At 35.3% G+C, this 13,203-nt stretch overlaps 3 protein-coding genes across 4 annotated transcripts; 1 reads left to right on the forward strand and 2 right to left on the reverse strand.

The window, feature by feature from the left end:
• Nucleotides 1-339: 339 nt before the first annotated feature.
• On the reverse strand, nucleotides 340-2,643 carry LOC135146725 (F-box/kelch-repeat protein SKIP30-like). Its single transcript, XM_064093334.1, has 2 exons — nucleotides 2,499-2,643; nucleotides 340-1,732 (listed from the first exon to the last, which is right to left on the reverse strand). The coding sequence occupies exon 2, from the start codon at nucleotides 1,651-1,653 to the stop codon at nucleotides 625-627; it is 1,029 nt and encodes a 342-aa protein (XP_063949404.1). The 5' UTR covers nucleotides 1,654-1,732; nucleotides 2,499-2,643; the 3' UTR covers nucleotides 340-624.
• Nucleotides 2,644-2,888: 245 nt separating this feature from the next.
• On the reverse strand, nucleotides 2,889-5,722 carry LOC108220896 (uncharacterized). The gene is made up of 4 exons (XM_017394778.2): nucleotides 5,265-5,722; nucleotides 4,326-4,980; nucleotides 3,254-4,236; nucleotides 2,889-3,171 (listed from the first exon to the last, which is right to left on the reverse strand). The coding sequence occupies exons 2-3, from the start codon at nucleotides 4,440-4,442 to the stop codon at nucleotides 3,307-3,309; spliced, it is 1,047 nt and encodes a 348-aa protein (XP_017250267.1). The 5' UTR covers nucleotides 4,443-4,980; nucleotides 5,265-5,722; the 3' UTR covers nucleotides 2,889-3,171; nucleotides 3,254-3,306.
• Nucleotides 5,723-8,610: 2,888 nt separating this feature from the next.
• LOC108220299 (F-box/kelch-repeat protein At3g23880-like) lies at nucleotides 8,611-11,698 on the forward strand. Of its 2 annotated transcripts, XM_017394035.2 has the most exons (3): nucleotides 8,611-10,294; nucleotides 10,412-10,458; nucleotides 11,450-11,698. In XM_017394035.2, exons 1-2 carry the CDS (start codon nucleotides 9,344-9,346, stop codon nucleotides 10,454-10,456), a joined length of 996 nt encoding a protein of 331 aa, XP_017249524.1. In that variant the 5' UTR covers nucleotides 8,611-9,343; the 3' UTR covers nucleotides 10,457-10,458; nucleotides 11,450-11,698. The 2 variants fall into 2 exon arrangements, with proteins under 2 accessions (XP_017249524.1, XP_017249523.1); XM_017394034.2 differs by having other exon boundaries at nucleotides 8,616-10,458.
• Nucleotides 11,699-13,203: the final 1,505 nt, after the last annotated feature.

Below are 13,203 nucleotides of genomic sequence, written 5' to 3' on the forward strand. Positions count from 1 at the left end.
AAAACTTGCCACCTAATTTTTTTCAAATTTTTTCATATTCTTTTAAGATTTTTGAATTTTTTCAGAATATTTTTGAACTTTAGAATTTTTTTCAGAATTTTTTGAATTTATTATGAATTTTCTGTTTTTTCTCCAAATTTTTCTGAATTTTTCAAGAGTTTTTCAGATTTTTTTTCATTTTTTTAAAAAAATGTTTTTGAACTTTCCGTTAATTACTTAACGAAACTGACGAAGAATGATGCTTTTGAAAATTTTTAATTACTTGGTGATGCATTTGAAAGTTTTTTCAACAACATGACTCAATTGTAACTTTCTAGTCAGGTTAGTGATGAATTAGCTATTTAACCCGCCCGCGGTAAAACTCAAATACTTAGCCACATGCTAGACAAAACATAATGAATATGCCATTGACATCCAAACTAAAGAAAGTTAACTAATAAAGTAACAATGTCAGCCTCTCAATGAAGCAGTGATGGTTAGAGACCGAAACCATCGCAGTCCAGCAAACATAACCCATGCTCGGACTTTAATTTCTACACTTGCATTGATGTACAAGTGAGTACGATTCCTCATTGAGTCATGATCGGAGCTGCTACACGGCAAGCAGGTGGTCCACTTTGATTTCTACACTCGCATCGATGTACACGCGAGTATGATTCCTCGACAACGAGTCATCGGAGCTGCTACACCGAGAGCAGGTGGTCCGCTACGACCAAATCTCAAAACAGTAACATCAGAGTTCGGGAAAGGCAGCCCATACGGGGTCTGATTCTTTTCAACTCCACCAAAGATACATATTTTATTGCCTAAACTTGCCATCCCAGACCCGAATTTATTATCGAACCCAAATGATTTATGTTCCGCATTTCTGTTGTAATAGCAGCGACGATGGTAGCTCTTTACATAAATTTCATCCTGAACCACTACCACTGGATTGTCTGACCATGAACATATGTCTGTTCTCCAAGCCTGCTCTTCATTGTCAAATTTCTGCACTGTCGGGAATCCCATATGCACGACGTGCATTTTTCCCTTCACAACCACTCCATGGCAAAGGCTGTCATTTGTATGGTTCAGATCAGGCATTAAATTCCAAACATTATTTTCAGGATCATAAGTTTCTGCTTTCGCTGTTGGGTTTCTGCTTGCATCAAAACCGCCAGCGACAACTATCTTACCATTTACAACACCACAGGCAAACATGATACGAGGCGTGACCATGGGCGCACAAATTGCCCACTTTTTGGTCACAGGCTCATAAGACCAGACCTCATTCGTTGCAAATATTCCTTCGTCGCCTTCTTCTAAGGTTTTAGGATTATGGCCACCACCTAAAACAAACAGCTTTCCAGCAACGGAAACAGCAGAAAAGTAGGAAATGTGGTGAATTTGTGAAGGCAGAGTTGGGATGGTGATCCAAAGGTTTTCACGGGGATCATAAAGCTGCCATACATTGTTAGGTTCCTCAGCAGACACACAGATAAAATCCTCAGTAAAATTGACCTCCTGCCGAGTTTTTAATAATTCAACACTCTGAACAGCAGCTCGCCAGGCACAGCAAACCAGGCTCAGACCCGGATGCTGGGACAAGGGAAGACGTGAAAGGCACATGAGAAAAACATCATCCGAGAGACCTTCAATCAGCGAAGACATAATTTTATCCAACTTCCTATAAATCCTCCCTCACTATCGGATGACTACGACCTTTTCTACTTCTGACAGCAAATAAAAACTGTAAAAGAACATACAGAAAAACAATTAATCAAATTGTAACTATGTTGCGTGATTCAAAATTGACTTAATTTGTGAATGAAATTTAAAATAATCTAAGTAAGCTGCGATCATCCCTATATAAATATCATTATCATGTATCATTGTTCGAGACTAACTCTGTATTCAAAATTGACTTAATTTGTGAATGAAATTTAAAATAATCTAAGTAAGCTACGATCATCCCTATATAAATATCATTATCATGATATCATCGTTCGAGACTAACTCTGTATTCAAAATTGACATAATTTGTGAATGAAATTTTAAATAATCTAAGTACGCTGCGATCATCCCTATATAAATATCATTATCATGATATCATCGTTCTAGACTAACTCTGTATTGCAATGTAGGTGAAAAAATTCGTCCCCGTTAGATTTAAATCCGGCTCTGCCACAATTAACACTAAAGTTATTCATCTCAAAAGAGACGTACGGGATCAACCATCCATCACATATCGCGCAAGAGTGCTAACAAATTATTATACATTAGTTATTTGCTAATAACTAAAAACATTTCGAACAGATAATTTATTAGAACAGATACTCGCTATAGGCTACACGTCATATTTGTCAAGGAAAAAAAAAAAGTTTCAGATACTTTTTATCTAATCGATTTGGGATGAGATATTAGCTGAACATCCAAAATTAAGCAAGAAAGGTAAAGAAAAATATTAGAAAGAAGAAATTTGATAAATTATGAAGTCACAGAAAATGAGAGTTGACCTGAAATGGTTGATTAAACAAACGCTGGAGTTCAATTCTTCGCGGCCGGAGTTAATGAAGATGAGTAGATATATATACACACGGGGTGGAGAGAGATTGCAGTGAGTTGACAATCAAGACAGAGTGTAGCAAATTGACGATCAGAAGATGAGTTATGTTGGGTGGTTAAATAGGGTTAATGCTTTCAGTTGGCGTACCGAGCCAAAAAAGCTTTCAGTCAACTAATTGTACCCTTAAAAACTTTCAAGTTGGCCACTCCGTTAACTCTCTGTTAAGTTTTTAACAGAGAGATCAGCAGCTGTGGATTTAAAATAAGCACACACCCTTATAAACAAGCTGTAATATCAATATTCCTAGGAAATAAAAAGCCAAATCAAAAGAGAATATAACCAAAAGCAGCACATGCCATTCAAATCAAGAATCCAGCTAGCAAATGTAAATGCGCAGTTAAACAAAGTCATGGTCCATGACTGACTACAGTGCATAAATAATACAAAAGTTTCATAGAAAACAAGTCTTTAAAGATTCCCACTGAGATAAACTAAAGTTTCTTTCTTGGATGAACAAAAGGCTTGGCCCTCTTCTTTTTGGTCTGTTGACTGCCCCCTGTAGCTTCACCCCCCCCCCCCCCCCAAGCTGCATTTATAGGGTCTGAAGGAGAGTTTGCTGGAACCTAATATAAAACAATTTGACAGAAATGTTAATAATATGCAATTACACAGCACATGTACAATTACACAGCATATGAAATTTACCTGTGTTGGTTGTTGACTGGATGGTGGGGGTGGTGTGAATAGCTCCTCTGCACTCATTCTAAGTGCTTCCTCCATTCCCCAGTCATAGCCTCTTCCTCATTTCTTTCCAGCTCATGTTCAACCTCCAAATCATCCTCAGTTGTAACCTTTCTCTTCCCACCCCTCTTCTGCCTAGCTTGTTCTACATAGCCCTCTGGCTTGTTTGGACAGTTCCCTCTGTTGTGCCCCCTCTCCCTGCAGATTGTACAGTGCATGACCCTTCCCAATCTAGTCATGCTGTTGAATTTGCCCTTCCCCTTCTTAACTGCACCTTCCCAGCCTTCCCTTCTTCTTTGTTTTTTGGGCCTCCCCCTCAGTTTTTTCATCATTGGTGGTGGAAGAATTTCATCCCCTTCAGCTTCTTCCCAAAATGGCTCTCCCCTCAACACCTCCAAGCCATGTTCATAGGTCTTCATATAAGTTTCCTTCCACTTAACTTGAAAATTTTGCTTCCCATCCCACAAACCAGAACACTCAGCACTTTCATTTATGTTTGCATCTAAAATTTGCTTAATTTTAGGCAATATTATGCAATCAACATCAACCATTGCATCTCTTTTTTGATGCATCCTCTCCATAATCAAGTCATGTATCTCAGTTAGCATGTCACATATAGGCATAAATCTTGTTTTTAAAATCCAAGAATTAAAGCATTCTGACATGTTGTTCTCAGTACTATCAGTTTTAAAATGAGTAGCAAAAAAGGCCTTTGACCAAACCTTGGGATCAAATTCTTCTAACCTCTCAGCTGCTTTCTTAGATGCTTTGGCCAAATCCTTCATTGCAGACTTGTGTGCTTGTGGATGAGTGGCCATGGCTGCTTCCCAGAAGGCATTTCTTACAGCTGCTGAGGGGAACTTCTTCTTCAGGTTGGCATAAATGTGCCTGGTGCAATTTCTGTGCTCCACATGTGGCAGCAACTCCTTAACAGCCTTGTCTAATCCCTGCAAGACAATCAAAAAACACATAATGTTAGAAAATTTAACAAGTAAAAACACAAAATGTTAGAAATCAAGTGGAAACAATGAGATACCTTTTGCTGGTCAGATATCAAAGTGTAGCCATATCCATCTCCTAAGCTCAGGTCATCCACCAACAACATGAGAAACCAGCTCCAGCTATCATAGCTCTCAGTTTCCACCACTGCCATAGCCACTGGGAGGATGCAGTTGTTTCCATCCCTTCCAACTGCACTAAGCAGTTGGCCACCACAGACTGTTTTTAGAAAACAGCCATCAAGCCCTAGAATGGGTCTACATCCAGTTTTCCATGCCTTTTTCAATCCATCATAGCAAACATAGAATCTTTTGAATCTTGTTTTTCATATCAGCACTGGTTGGGTTATTACAAACACCTCCAACATCCTCAAGCTCATATCCCTCCTTAAATATATCAAATATAGACTCCCCCCCCCATCTATTCTATCACCAACATTGCTACCTCCCTCATTACAAACAACCCCCCCTCTTCAGATCCAGCTATTGTGAACCCTAGACTTGGACCTTGATAAGCATGATACGCATGTAGTTTTACCACTCCAGTGTATCTTGAAACCCTAACCACCCTTTCAATGTGTTCATCAGAAATCAGTGACTCATACCCTTTATCTGGAGTTACCCCATCTTTCATGTAGTAAATTGTATCCTCATCTCCTACAACCTCACTAGCCTTAGCCCTAATTTCCTTCACTGTCATTGCTAAAAAATCAACATTATTCCACACCTTCTTAAATTTCCCACAATAATTATACTCAGCTGAGGTCATAAATCCACCTCCATAATACACTACTAGCCTATACGGCCTACTGAAATTCGAAATTAACCAAACACAATACAAGCATTCAAGACCCAAACATTCGAACAATCATTTCTAAACATACATACGATTATACTACTGCAACAAAACATGCAACTCATACTTTGATTTGTAAACATATATACGAATATATATATATATGTGAATACACACTTACCGATTCTTTGGATCGTTCATGTCCAGTAGCTCGGGGTTCCACAATGACGCGAAATCCATCTCCACCAGCTCGATCTTTGATTATATGATCACAAACTCCGATTCCGCACCTCGATTGAGCGAATCCCCCTTTGCTTCAGCTAGGTCACCGATAGCGCGCTCAAATATTGTAACGGATATATGTAATTAGGGTGGGGATCGGGACGGGTTTTATTAAAATGGGTGGGTTTAATAACGGGTCGGGTAAAAGCAAGCGGGTCGGGTGCTACGTGGCACAAGAAAACTGAGATTTAATGCCTCCCGTTAGAGTCAAACAATAGATTAACGACGCTGAAAATTGTGTTAAGGTTAATTATGTGATTGTAAGTGATTATATGCTTTGTTATTTAAATGAAAACCATTTTGGCTCGGTAGGCCAACTGAAAGTTTTAGTCCAGTACAGTGACCAATTAGAGCATTAACCCTGGTTAAATATGATGATTTGTCAAAGCTTATTGAGAAAGTTTTACAAATTTTTGAAAACTTATTGAGGAAGTTGTACAATGTTTTTCTAAACTTGTCTGCAAATATTAACAAATCATAAACTTAGTCCTGTAAATGCAATTAACAGCTAAAATACAATAAATAAATTAATATTAAATATGAAAATGTATGACTATTCAAGTTAGTATCAATTTAAATATAATACATAATAACTCAGATTTGGACTTAATGTTATGTAAAAATAATAGTAATCATATTTTTGAAATAAATTAGCATCGGACAATAAGTTTCTAACTATATAAAACAATATAAAAATATTATAATTATATATTAAAACAAACAAAATCAAGCAAATTTTTTCTTTGATATAATAATAAGATTGTGATACTTAAAATATATTAAATTATTAAAATATAAATTTAATATAAGCTCATATAATCACATCTTAAAAAGGAAGAACTAAACATATTTTTTTTAGACAAGTTAGAAAGTTGAGAAAATTGTAATATAAATATAATATGTATTCAAAAGTGTGATATCTGGCAAAAAAAAAAAAGAAGTGATATTTTAAATTATTAAAGACATAAAATAAATAAAAATTAATACAATCCTGTAAAAAACGGAAATCGAATTTAATCTGTAAACAGAATAAAAATTAATTAGAGATTAACTGAATTGTTCGGGGATTAATCATATTAATCGGTGATTAATTGAATATTTAATTTACGAAACAGATATTAATCGGTGATGACTTCCATGACTTCCAGAACATAGATATAATCATATTAAAATAAACCGATCCCATTACTTAGAGGGGTGTATTGGATTGGGATTTTAAAGCATTTTTTTGCATTCATGAAATCCGAGGGTATTCGATTGAGATTGTTTGAAATCCATTAAAATCTTGAGGTATTCAATTGGGATTTTAAATTATGCTACAAAATCTGGTGGTATTCAATTGGGATTTTAAATTATGCTTTAAAATCCGATGGTATTCAATTGGGATTGTTTAAGGGTGCTGATTTATGCACACCCTAAAGTTATTTATGCACACCCTCTATTATTTTTGGACTAACTTGCCCTCAATTCTTTAAGAGTGTTGTGTTTTTCTATTTACTCAATTAATTATCTTTCTTAATATTTATGCACACCCTAAAGCTTGTTAGTCAAGCTTGTTAGTAATTTTGAGGTGCTCTGTCATTGTTTAGTATAATTGGTACCCTTTCTGATAGAAACATGGTCAGCAACTCTTTGATTATAGCTCATTCCAGAATATTGCAGCATTTTGGATGATGAATACAGTTGCAGTCACATATTCTCTCTGGGATTCCAAAAAGCCTTTAGGTTATGGAACTTGTCTTGAGCATTTTTCTGACAAGTGCTTTGCGTTTGTGTAGAAATTTAACATTTGCTTAAATTTCTGATATTGATGGACTGTATGAGTTTTTTGTAGTCATATTTTTACTTTGTTGGTTTCCAGAGATTTTTGAGTGTCTAGATATGAAATAGATAATTGAAATCAAACTCAGGTTATAACAGAACTGGCTGAGATGTGATGAATGATTCTGGTCGCGGATAAATTGTTGTTCAGATTTTATAATTAGCAGGGTAATGATATAGAAACATTACTTACCGCAAACAAAAGGAGTGATGCAGAAGGGAGAGTAACTGGTGTTCTGTGCTTTTTGCATGTTGCTAGACCAGAACTTCAGTATGCGATGCAAGTCCAGAAAAAATCGAAACAAGTTGCAGCAAATTATCATAGCCATTTTCTAAGAACTATTTTTTCAAAGATGCACTGTAATTTATCTTTTGACAAGACAAATCCACCTAAAGCAAGTACTGCAAATCACTTGAAGCATATGATATAAAGAATGATTTTTTTGGGTGCTATTTATGTAACTATGAATATTAAGAAAGATAATAAATTGAGTAAATAGAAAAACACAACACTGTTAAAAGAATTGAGGGTGAGTTAGTCCAAAAATAATAGAGGGTGTGCATAAATAATTTTAGGGTGTGCATAAATCAGCACCCTTGTTTAAAATGCATTAAAATCTGATGGTATTCAAATGCTGATGGATTTTTTTTCATTTCATAAAATGATGGATTTTGTGGCATTCTTCAGTGTATTTTAAGTTTTTTGAAATCCCATCAAAATCAATGGGATTTTGAAGCATTGTACTTAAATCCTATCAACTCTGCGACATTTTATCAAGAATCCGCACAAAATCAAAATCTCATACAATCCATTAAAATCCATAGACTAAAAACAATCCATTAAAATCCCAATCGAATACAGCCCGTTAGCTTACATTTCCTGCCCTTCATCTTTACTTTACTCATTTTGTTATGTTGCTTGAGCTTCCCTTTCTTGTCTTCTTAAATTAACCAGAGGTTTATGTTGATTCTGGTGATCCAGGTCCGTTTGGAAGCATAGTCCTGAACCCTAACTAAATCTCACATTATTCAAAGTCAGGCTACTTTGGCTGGATTACAAAACTCTGATCGACTGCTGCTTTTTTGATGGATTCTTTCAGTCCCAAGTGAATCATACTGATGAGAACACACAGTCGCAAGGTAACTTAGCAACACATCTATATCTATTTCACATTTGTATCTATTTCAGCTGCACCATTGATTATGTTCACTCCCTGTATTTTCATCCAATACTGTGTTTCTGCCTGCAATCAAATGTGATCAAAAATTTAAGTAAACATGTGGTTGAGATACAAGAAATTATGCACAATGCTTGTTATGAATGTCACCGTTCACATATTTGTCCTCGAGCTCATTAGCCTTGCAACTTTTCTCCACATTTACCAATCGGAGAATTATATTGAGCACATAATTATATTTCAGTTGGCAAAATATTTCTATGGAAATCATTTTGAAGGATTTGGGAAGCTAATTGAGGAGCACTTATGCCATAGAATGTAAACAGAAACAAGTTAGTTATTTGACTGCAAGCATTGTCTTCAGCCAGGAGTTAAAAAATCTTGTTAGACAAAAGAAAAGGGCTGGTGCCTATGGCTTGCAAATCGAATCTATTAGAACATTGCATAACCTCCCCCTCCTCTTCTGCTGTGTACTATCAAAGAAATACTATCATGCCGTGTTCACTTGGATGAAATGGAATGGAATTTGTACTCTATTTGAAATTTATTTGTAATTTTTTATTCCATTTTATCCAAGTGAATGCAACCTTAGTGGCTTCCTGATGTTGATCAAGCACTTCTCTGCATTAATATTACACAGATATATTGACTCAATCGATATGAAGAAATTATTATGTATGCTCTTTTTGTTCAGATCATTTTATTGTATTTCTTTGTTATTAGCTAATTAGGAAAGGACTTATAAAACAAATCACACAAGGTTATATCCGCATTGACTCAGGGAGTCAGGGTGCGAGCTGTCAGAAAACAAGCTATAACTCTACTACCTCTTTTTCCTTTTTTTTTCCTCTTTCCAAAACGTTAATGCTTTTTCCTAAATTATAAGATATAAATGATTAAAATTTCTAAAAAACCCGAACATATTACCCGACCATTCAGCCTACCTTGATTGAGAAATCGATTCAACTTTACCTTCTCGATGGCAAAGTCTCTTGACGATTGTCCTGAAGAAGTTGTTACCAAAACACTTCTCCGACTTGAGGTAAAATCATTGCTCCTGTGCAAATCTGTCTCCAAGACATGGTTGTCAATAATCTCAGACCACAATTTCGTTAGATCTCACCTCAGCCGTGCCGTCGTAGCTTCCTCGAGTAATCCCACACTACTCATTATTAAAAATCTGCATCGCGATTATGGTACTATTGACGCTAATGTGCAACAGCAAAGCCGAGGACAACTAATGGAATTAAATGTGCCCGACTTTCCCATACGGGTTAATTATCTTATTCTTCCAGATGCGTTAGAGGTATATTCAGTTGTTGGTTCCTGTAATGGCATTATCTGTCTAAATTGTGTAGTTCGTAATTTTCTCGCCCTTTGGAATCCAGCCACAAGGCAGTGCAAGGAAATTTATGGTCCATTTCAAGAACCATTTGAAAATAATGTAGGGTTTGGTTATGATTCCGTCTCAAATGACTACAAGATCATTAAGATTGTGGAGAAAACTGGGTCTGTTGATATACCAGTAGTCCTGGTGTATTCCACAAATGCTACTTGTTGGACACAATTGAAGGTGCCTATTCTGAAAAATGAGAAGGTATGCGGCAAAAATATTATTTTCATGAGTGGGGTAGTGTATTGCGCTTTAAACAATAAGCTATTCTTAGTTGATTTGCACAAAGAGGTTGTTGGACTAGTTCCATTCCCTAAATCTACGGGACAACGGGGGTCGGAAATTATGGATTTTAATGGTTCTGTTGCTTGTGTCTTTTTTGACAATGGATCTGGAGCTAATCTATGGACATTGGATGATGTTTCTGGAAAGATGTGTTGGACTAAAAAATTCAGTCTTGAGACTAATAATATATGGCTATCTTGTTACTTGGGTGCAGGAAAGTTTTATGGTAAAGTACTATGTCAAAATGATCAGGTATTGTACGACTATGAGAAGAAAATTGTTAAATTTTATCAAATTCATGGACGTATAAATAGTTTTGTAGCTCTGAAATACATAGAGACGCTTGTTTCACTGGACGGTTTTAAACAGGTGGAGAAAATCCAAATTAGTCATCCTCATGGGAAAACAATATAGAGGTAACTTGAGAACACATTTTTTATGAATTTGTGTATAGTTTTTAAATGCCTTCTGGTGTTATCTAGTACTTCCCTACTTTTATTGCACACTTGATTATGCTTTTATTGCACACTTGATTCAGTATTCTATACCGGCACCTACATCATTCTTGAACTATTTCTTGTTACAGTCTGCATCACTTGAGTACATGTTTGATTTGATATGTCCCTGTTAGGTGTGACTTTTCTTTAGCTACTCCTTATCCACCACATTAATCTTCTTTCTTTACTTGGTTAACTGCCTTTGGCACAATTTGTTCATAAGACACAAGCTTTCTGATATAACATAAAATATTACCCTTAAGATCAATTATCTTTGTAATGACCAGAAAGCTTCACATTTATTGTTCGATCGACATTTATAATATAGAGGACTCCAGGGTTGTATACTACTATACTCTACACTCCACAGGAATTCCTTTCTTCATCTTTTTTGAGAAATGATATGCCACATTATTTCATTTGTGTAATTAACTGTCTTGATCTGCAAATTGAAATGCATGTCTACTATATCTCGTAAACTCACAAAGTTACGAAGAAATGATATCATCACTCAGATTCACATAGAATGAAACATTTCTTGCAAAATAGAGTTCTACGAAATCATATAATTATTTAATCCCCAAACAAAGCTATTGATATATTAGGGAATGCCAGTGACTTTCTTCCTTACAAACCTTAAATAATATATAGAGGCATAATCTTAAAAAGGGCTTTTTTTTAAGAACTTGGAAATATTGGTAGTTTGGAAACATCTCATCCTTGCACATCTCAGTCGAGGTGATTAATTTTTACCTTTATCTTTTTTTATTATAATGAAATAATTTACAGCCTCATTCAGCTGTTACATAGTTACAGATACGTTTCATTGCCATTTAAGTTGGTGTTATCGTCACACCACTCTCGCTTCAGTGTTTGAAGATTTATCTGACATTCATCTCAACATTTGCAGGATACCATACTTGACCAAAAGCTATTGCTGGGCAAAGTTGCTGGTATCTTTGTTTGGTTTAAGCTGGAAGAACCTAAACTTCTGTTTTATACTTTTTAAGTATTTGAGTACATTTACTAAATTGTATCCTCGCAATGGATGGATTTCTTGCCTTGTAACAGATGTTAATGGTTGTGTTTGTTTAATCATGGATGCAATCTCCTGTACCTGTCCATGAATTTCAATTCTGAACTTGAGATTTTGGCAGCACATTCTTCGTTTGCACAGATTATTACTTTTCTTAATAAAGATAGGTCAAATGTCTAAAAGTGATCTCCCAAATTATAGGCAAGATAATAACCTTTTGTGTTCACTCAGATGGAATGGAAAGGGGAAGAATGACATGAAATTTGTACTTTACAATTGGGGGTGATGAGAGGAAATGTCTATAATTTTCATTCGTTCGATCATTCAATTCCAAATTATTTGAAGTGAAGATCTAGCCTAATGTTTTAGAAGGAATGATCATTACACTTCTTCATCATATTTCCCTACAATCTTGAATCATAAAAAATTTTGACTCACCTATATTTTGTCACTATTTTCTCGTACCTTATTCTTTTTTCATAAAACTTTTTTTTCCAATTTTTCATTTTATTCTCTATTCATTTCATCATCTATTCAAATGAACGCAACTTTATCATCGTATCGGAAAAACTTCTGGTTCCTGCCATGTTCTAGAAAAAAAAAATTCAACTTTCTCCGAGTAGCAACCCAAGTAGCTCCTTTCAGTCTTTGACAGCCCAATTAGCTCCGTTGTCTGTACTATAAGTGAATCCACGTTCATGAGGCAAATTCATGAAGCAAGTGCGATACTGTTTAATCCTCGTGTTGCAACATACATGCACTAGCTAGCCTCTGGGACAGAAAACTGAAACAGTCCCTGCAGCTACAAAATGCCATGAAAGTTTAGATAGTCCATTAATAGGTGATTGACGAGAAGCATTAATATTAGACAAGCTAAACTGTTGTATAAAATTTAACCTACTAAGAGCATCTCCAGTCCTATGAAAATTGAAACAGTCTCAAGTTCTTGCTGTACAGGAAAAACCCTTCCATGATCCATCCATCTTAAGGTAAAATCTAACAAATAATCTTATACAAATTGATAAACGCGTAATAGCATCTCCAACTCATAAGAAACCTTATCAAAAGATTTATGTGACATATATTGTATGGCATTATATGGTCGGTTATTGGAATCTGTGTCACAAACCTAACTAACATTTAAGAAATAAAAAAATATATAGTTATATCTTCTATTAAATATGAGAAATGTATAACTAATTAAAATAATATCAATTAAAATATAATATATAATATTAAGATTTGGATTAATTATAACATTCGTCTGTGCTCTTGTTTCAATCCTATAAATAGTATGCTTTAACATTTCACATTTTAAATTATTGAAGATTTTTTTACGAAATACAGCAATAGGCCATCCGGGGTTGATCCTGATATACTGCTAGCCATACAGAGTTCATTTGTTTTTGCTTGAAGGTAGGCATACATGTATGTTTTTTGACCATTGATTCGATTCGATAAGTTGGAGTCTTTTGGAGGAGAAGTATAGATTCTCACTTCACAAGATTTTTCGCACACATATTTAATCTTCCTCCCATAGTTTGGCACTAGTTCTATTGGCCCCACCGTCCATGATTGCATGATTTTCCACAGCTATCCTAAATATGTGAGAATTTTTAAACAACATA

Source organism: Daucus carota, chromosome 5, assembly GCF_001625215.2.
Source record: "Daucus carota subsp. sativus chromosome 5, DH1 v3.0, whole genome shotgun sequence".
Lineage (NCBI taxonomy): Eukaryota > Viridiplantae > Streptophyta > Magnoliopsida > Apiales > Apiaceae > Daucus > Daucus carota.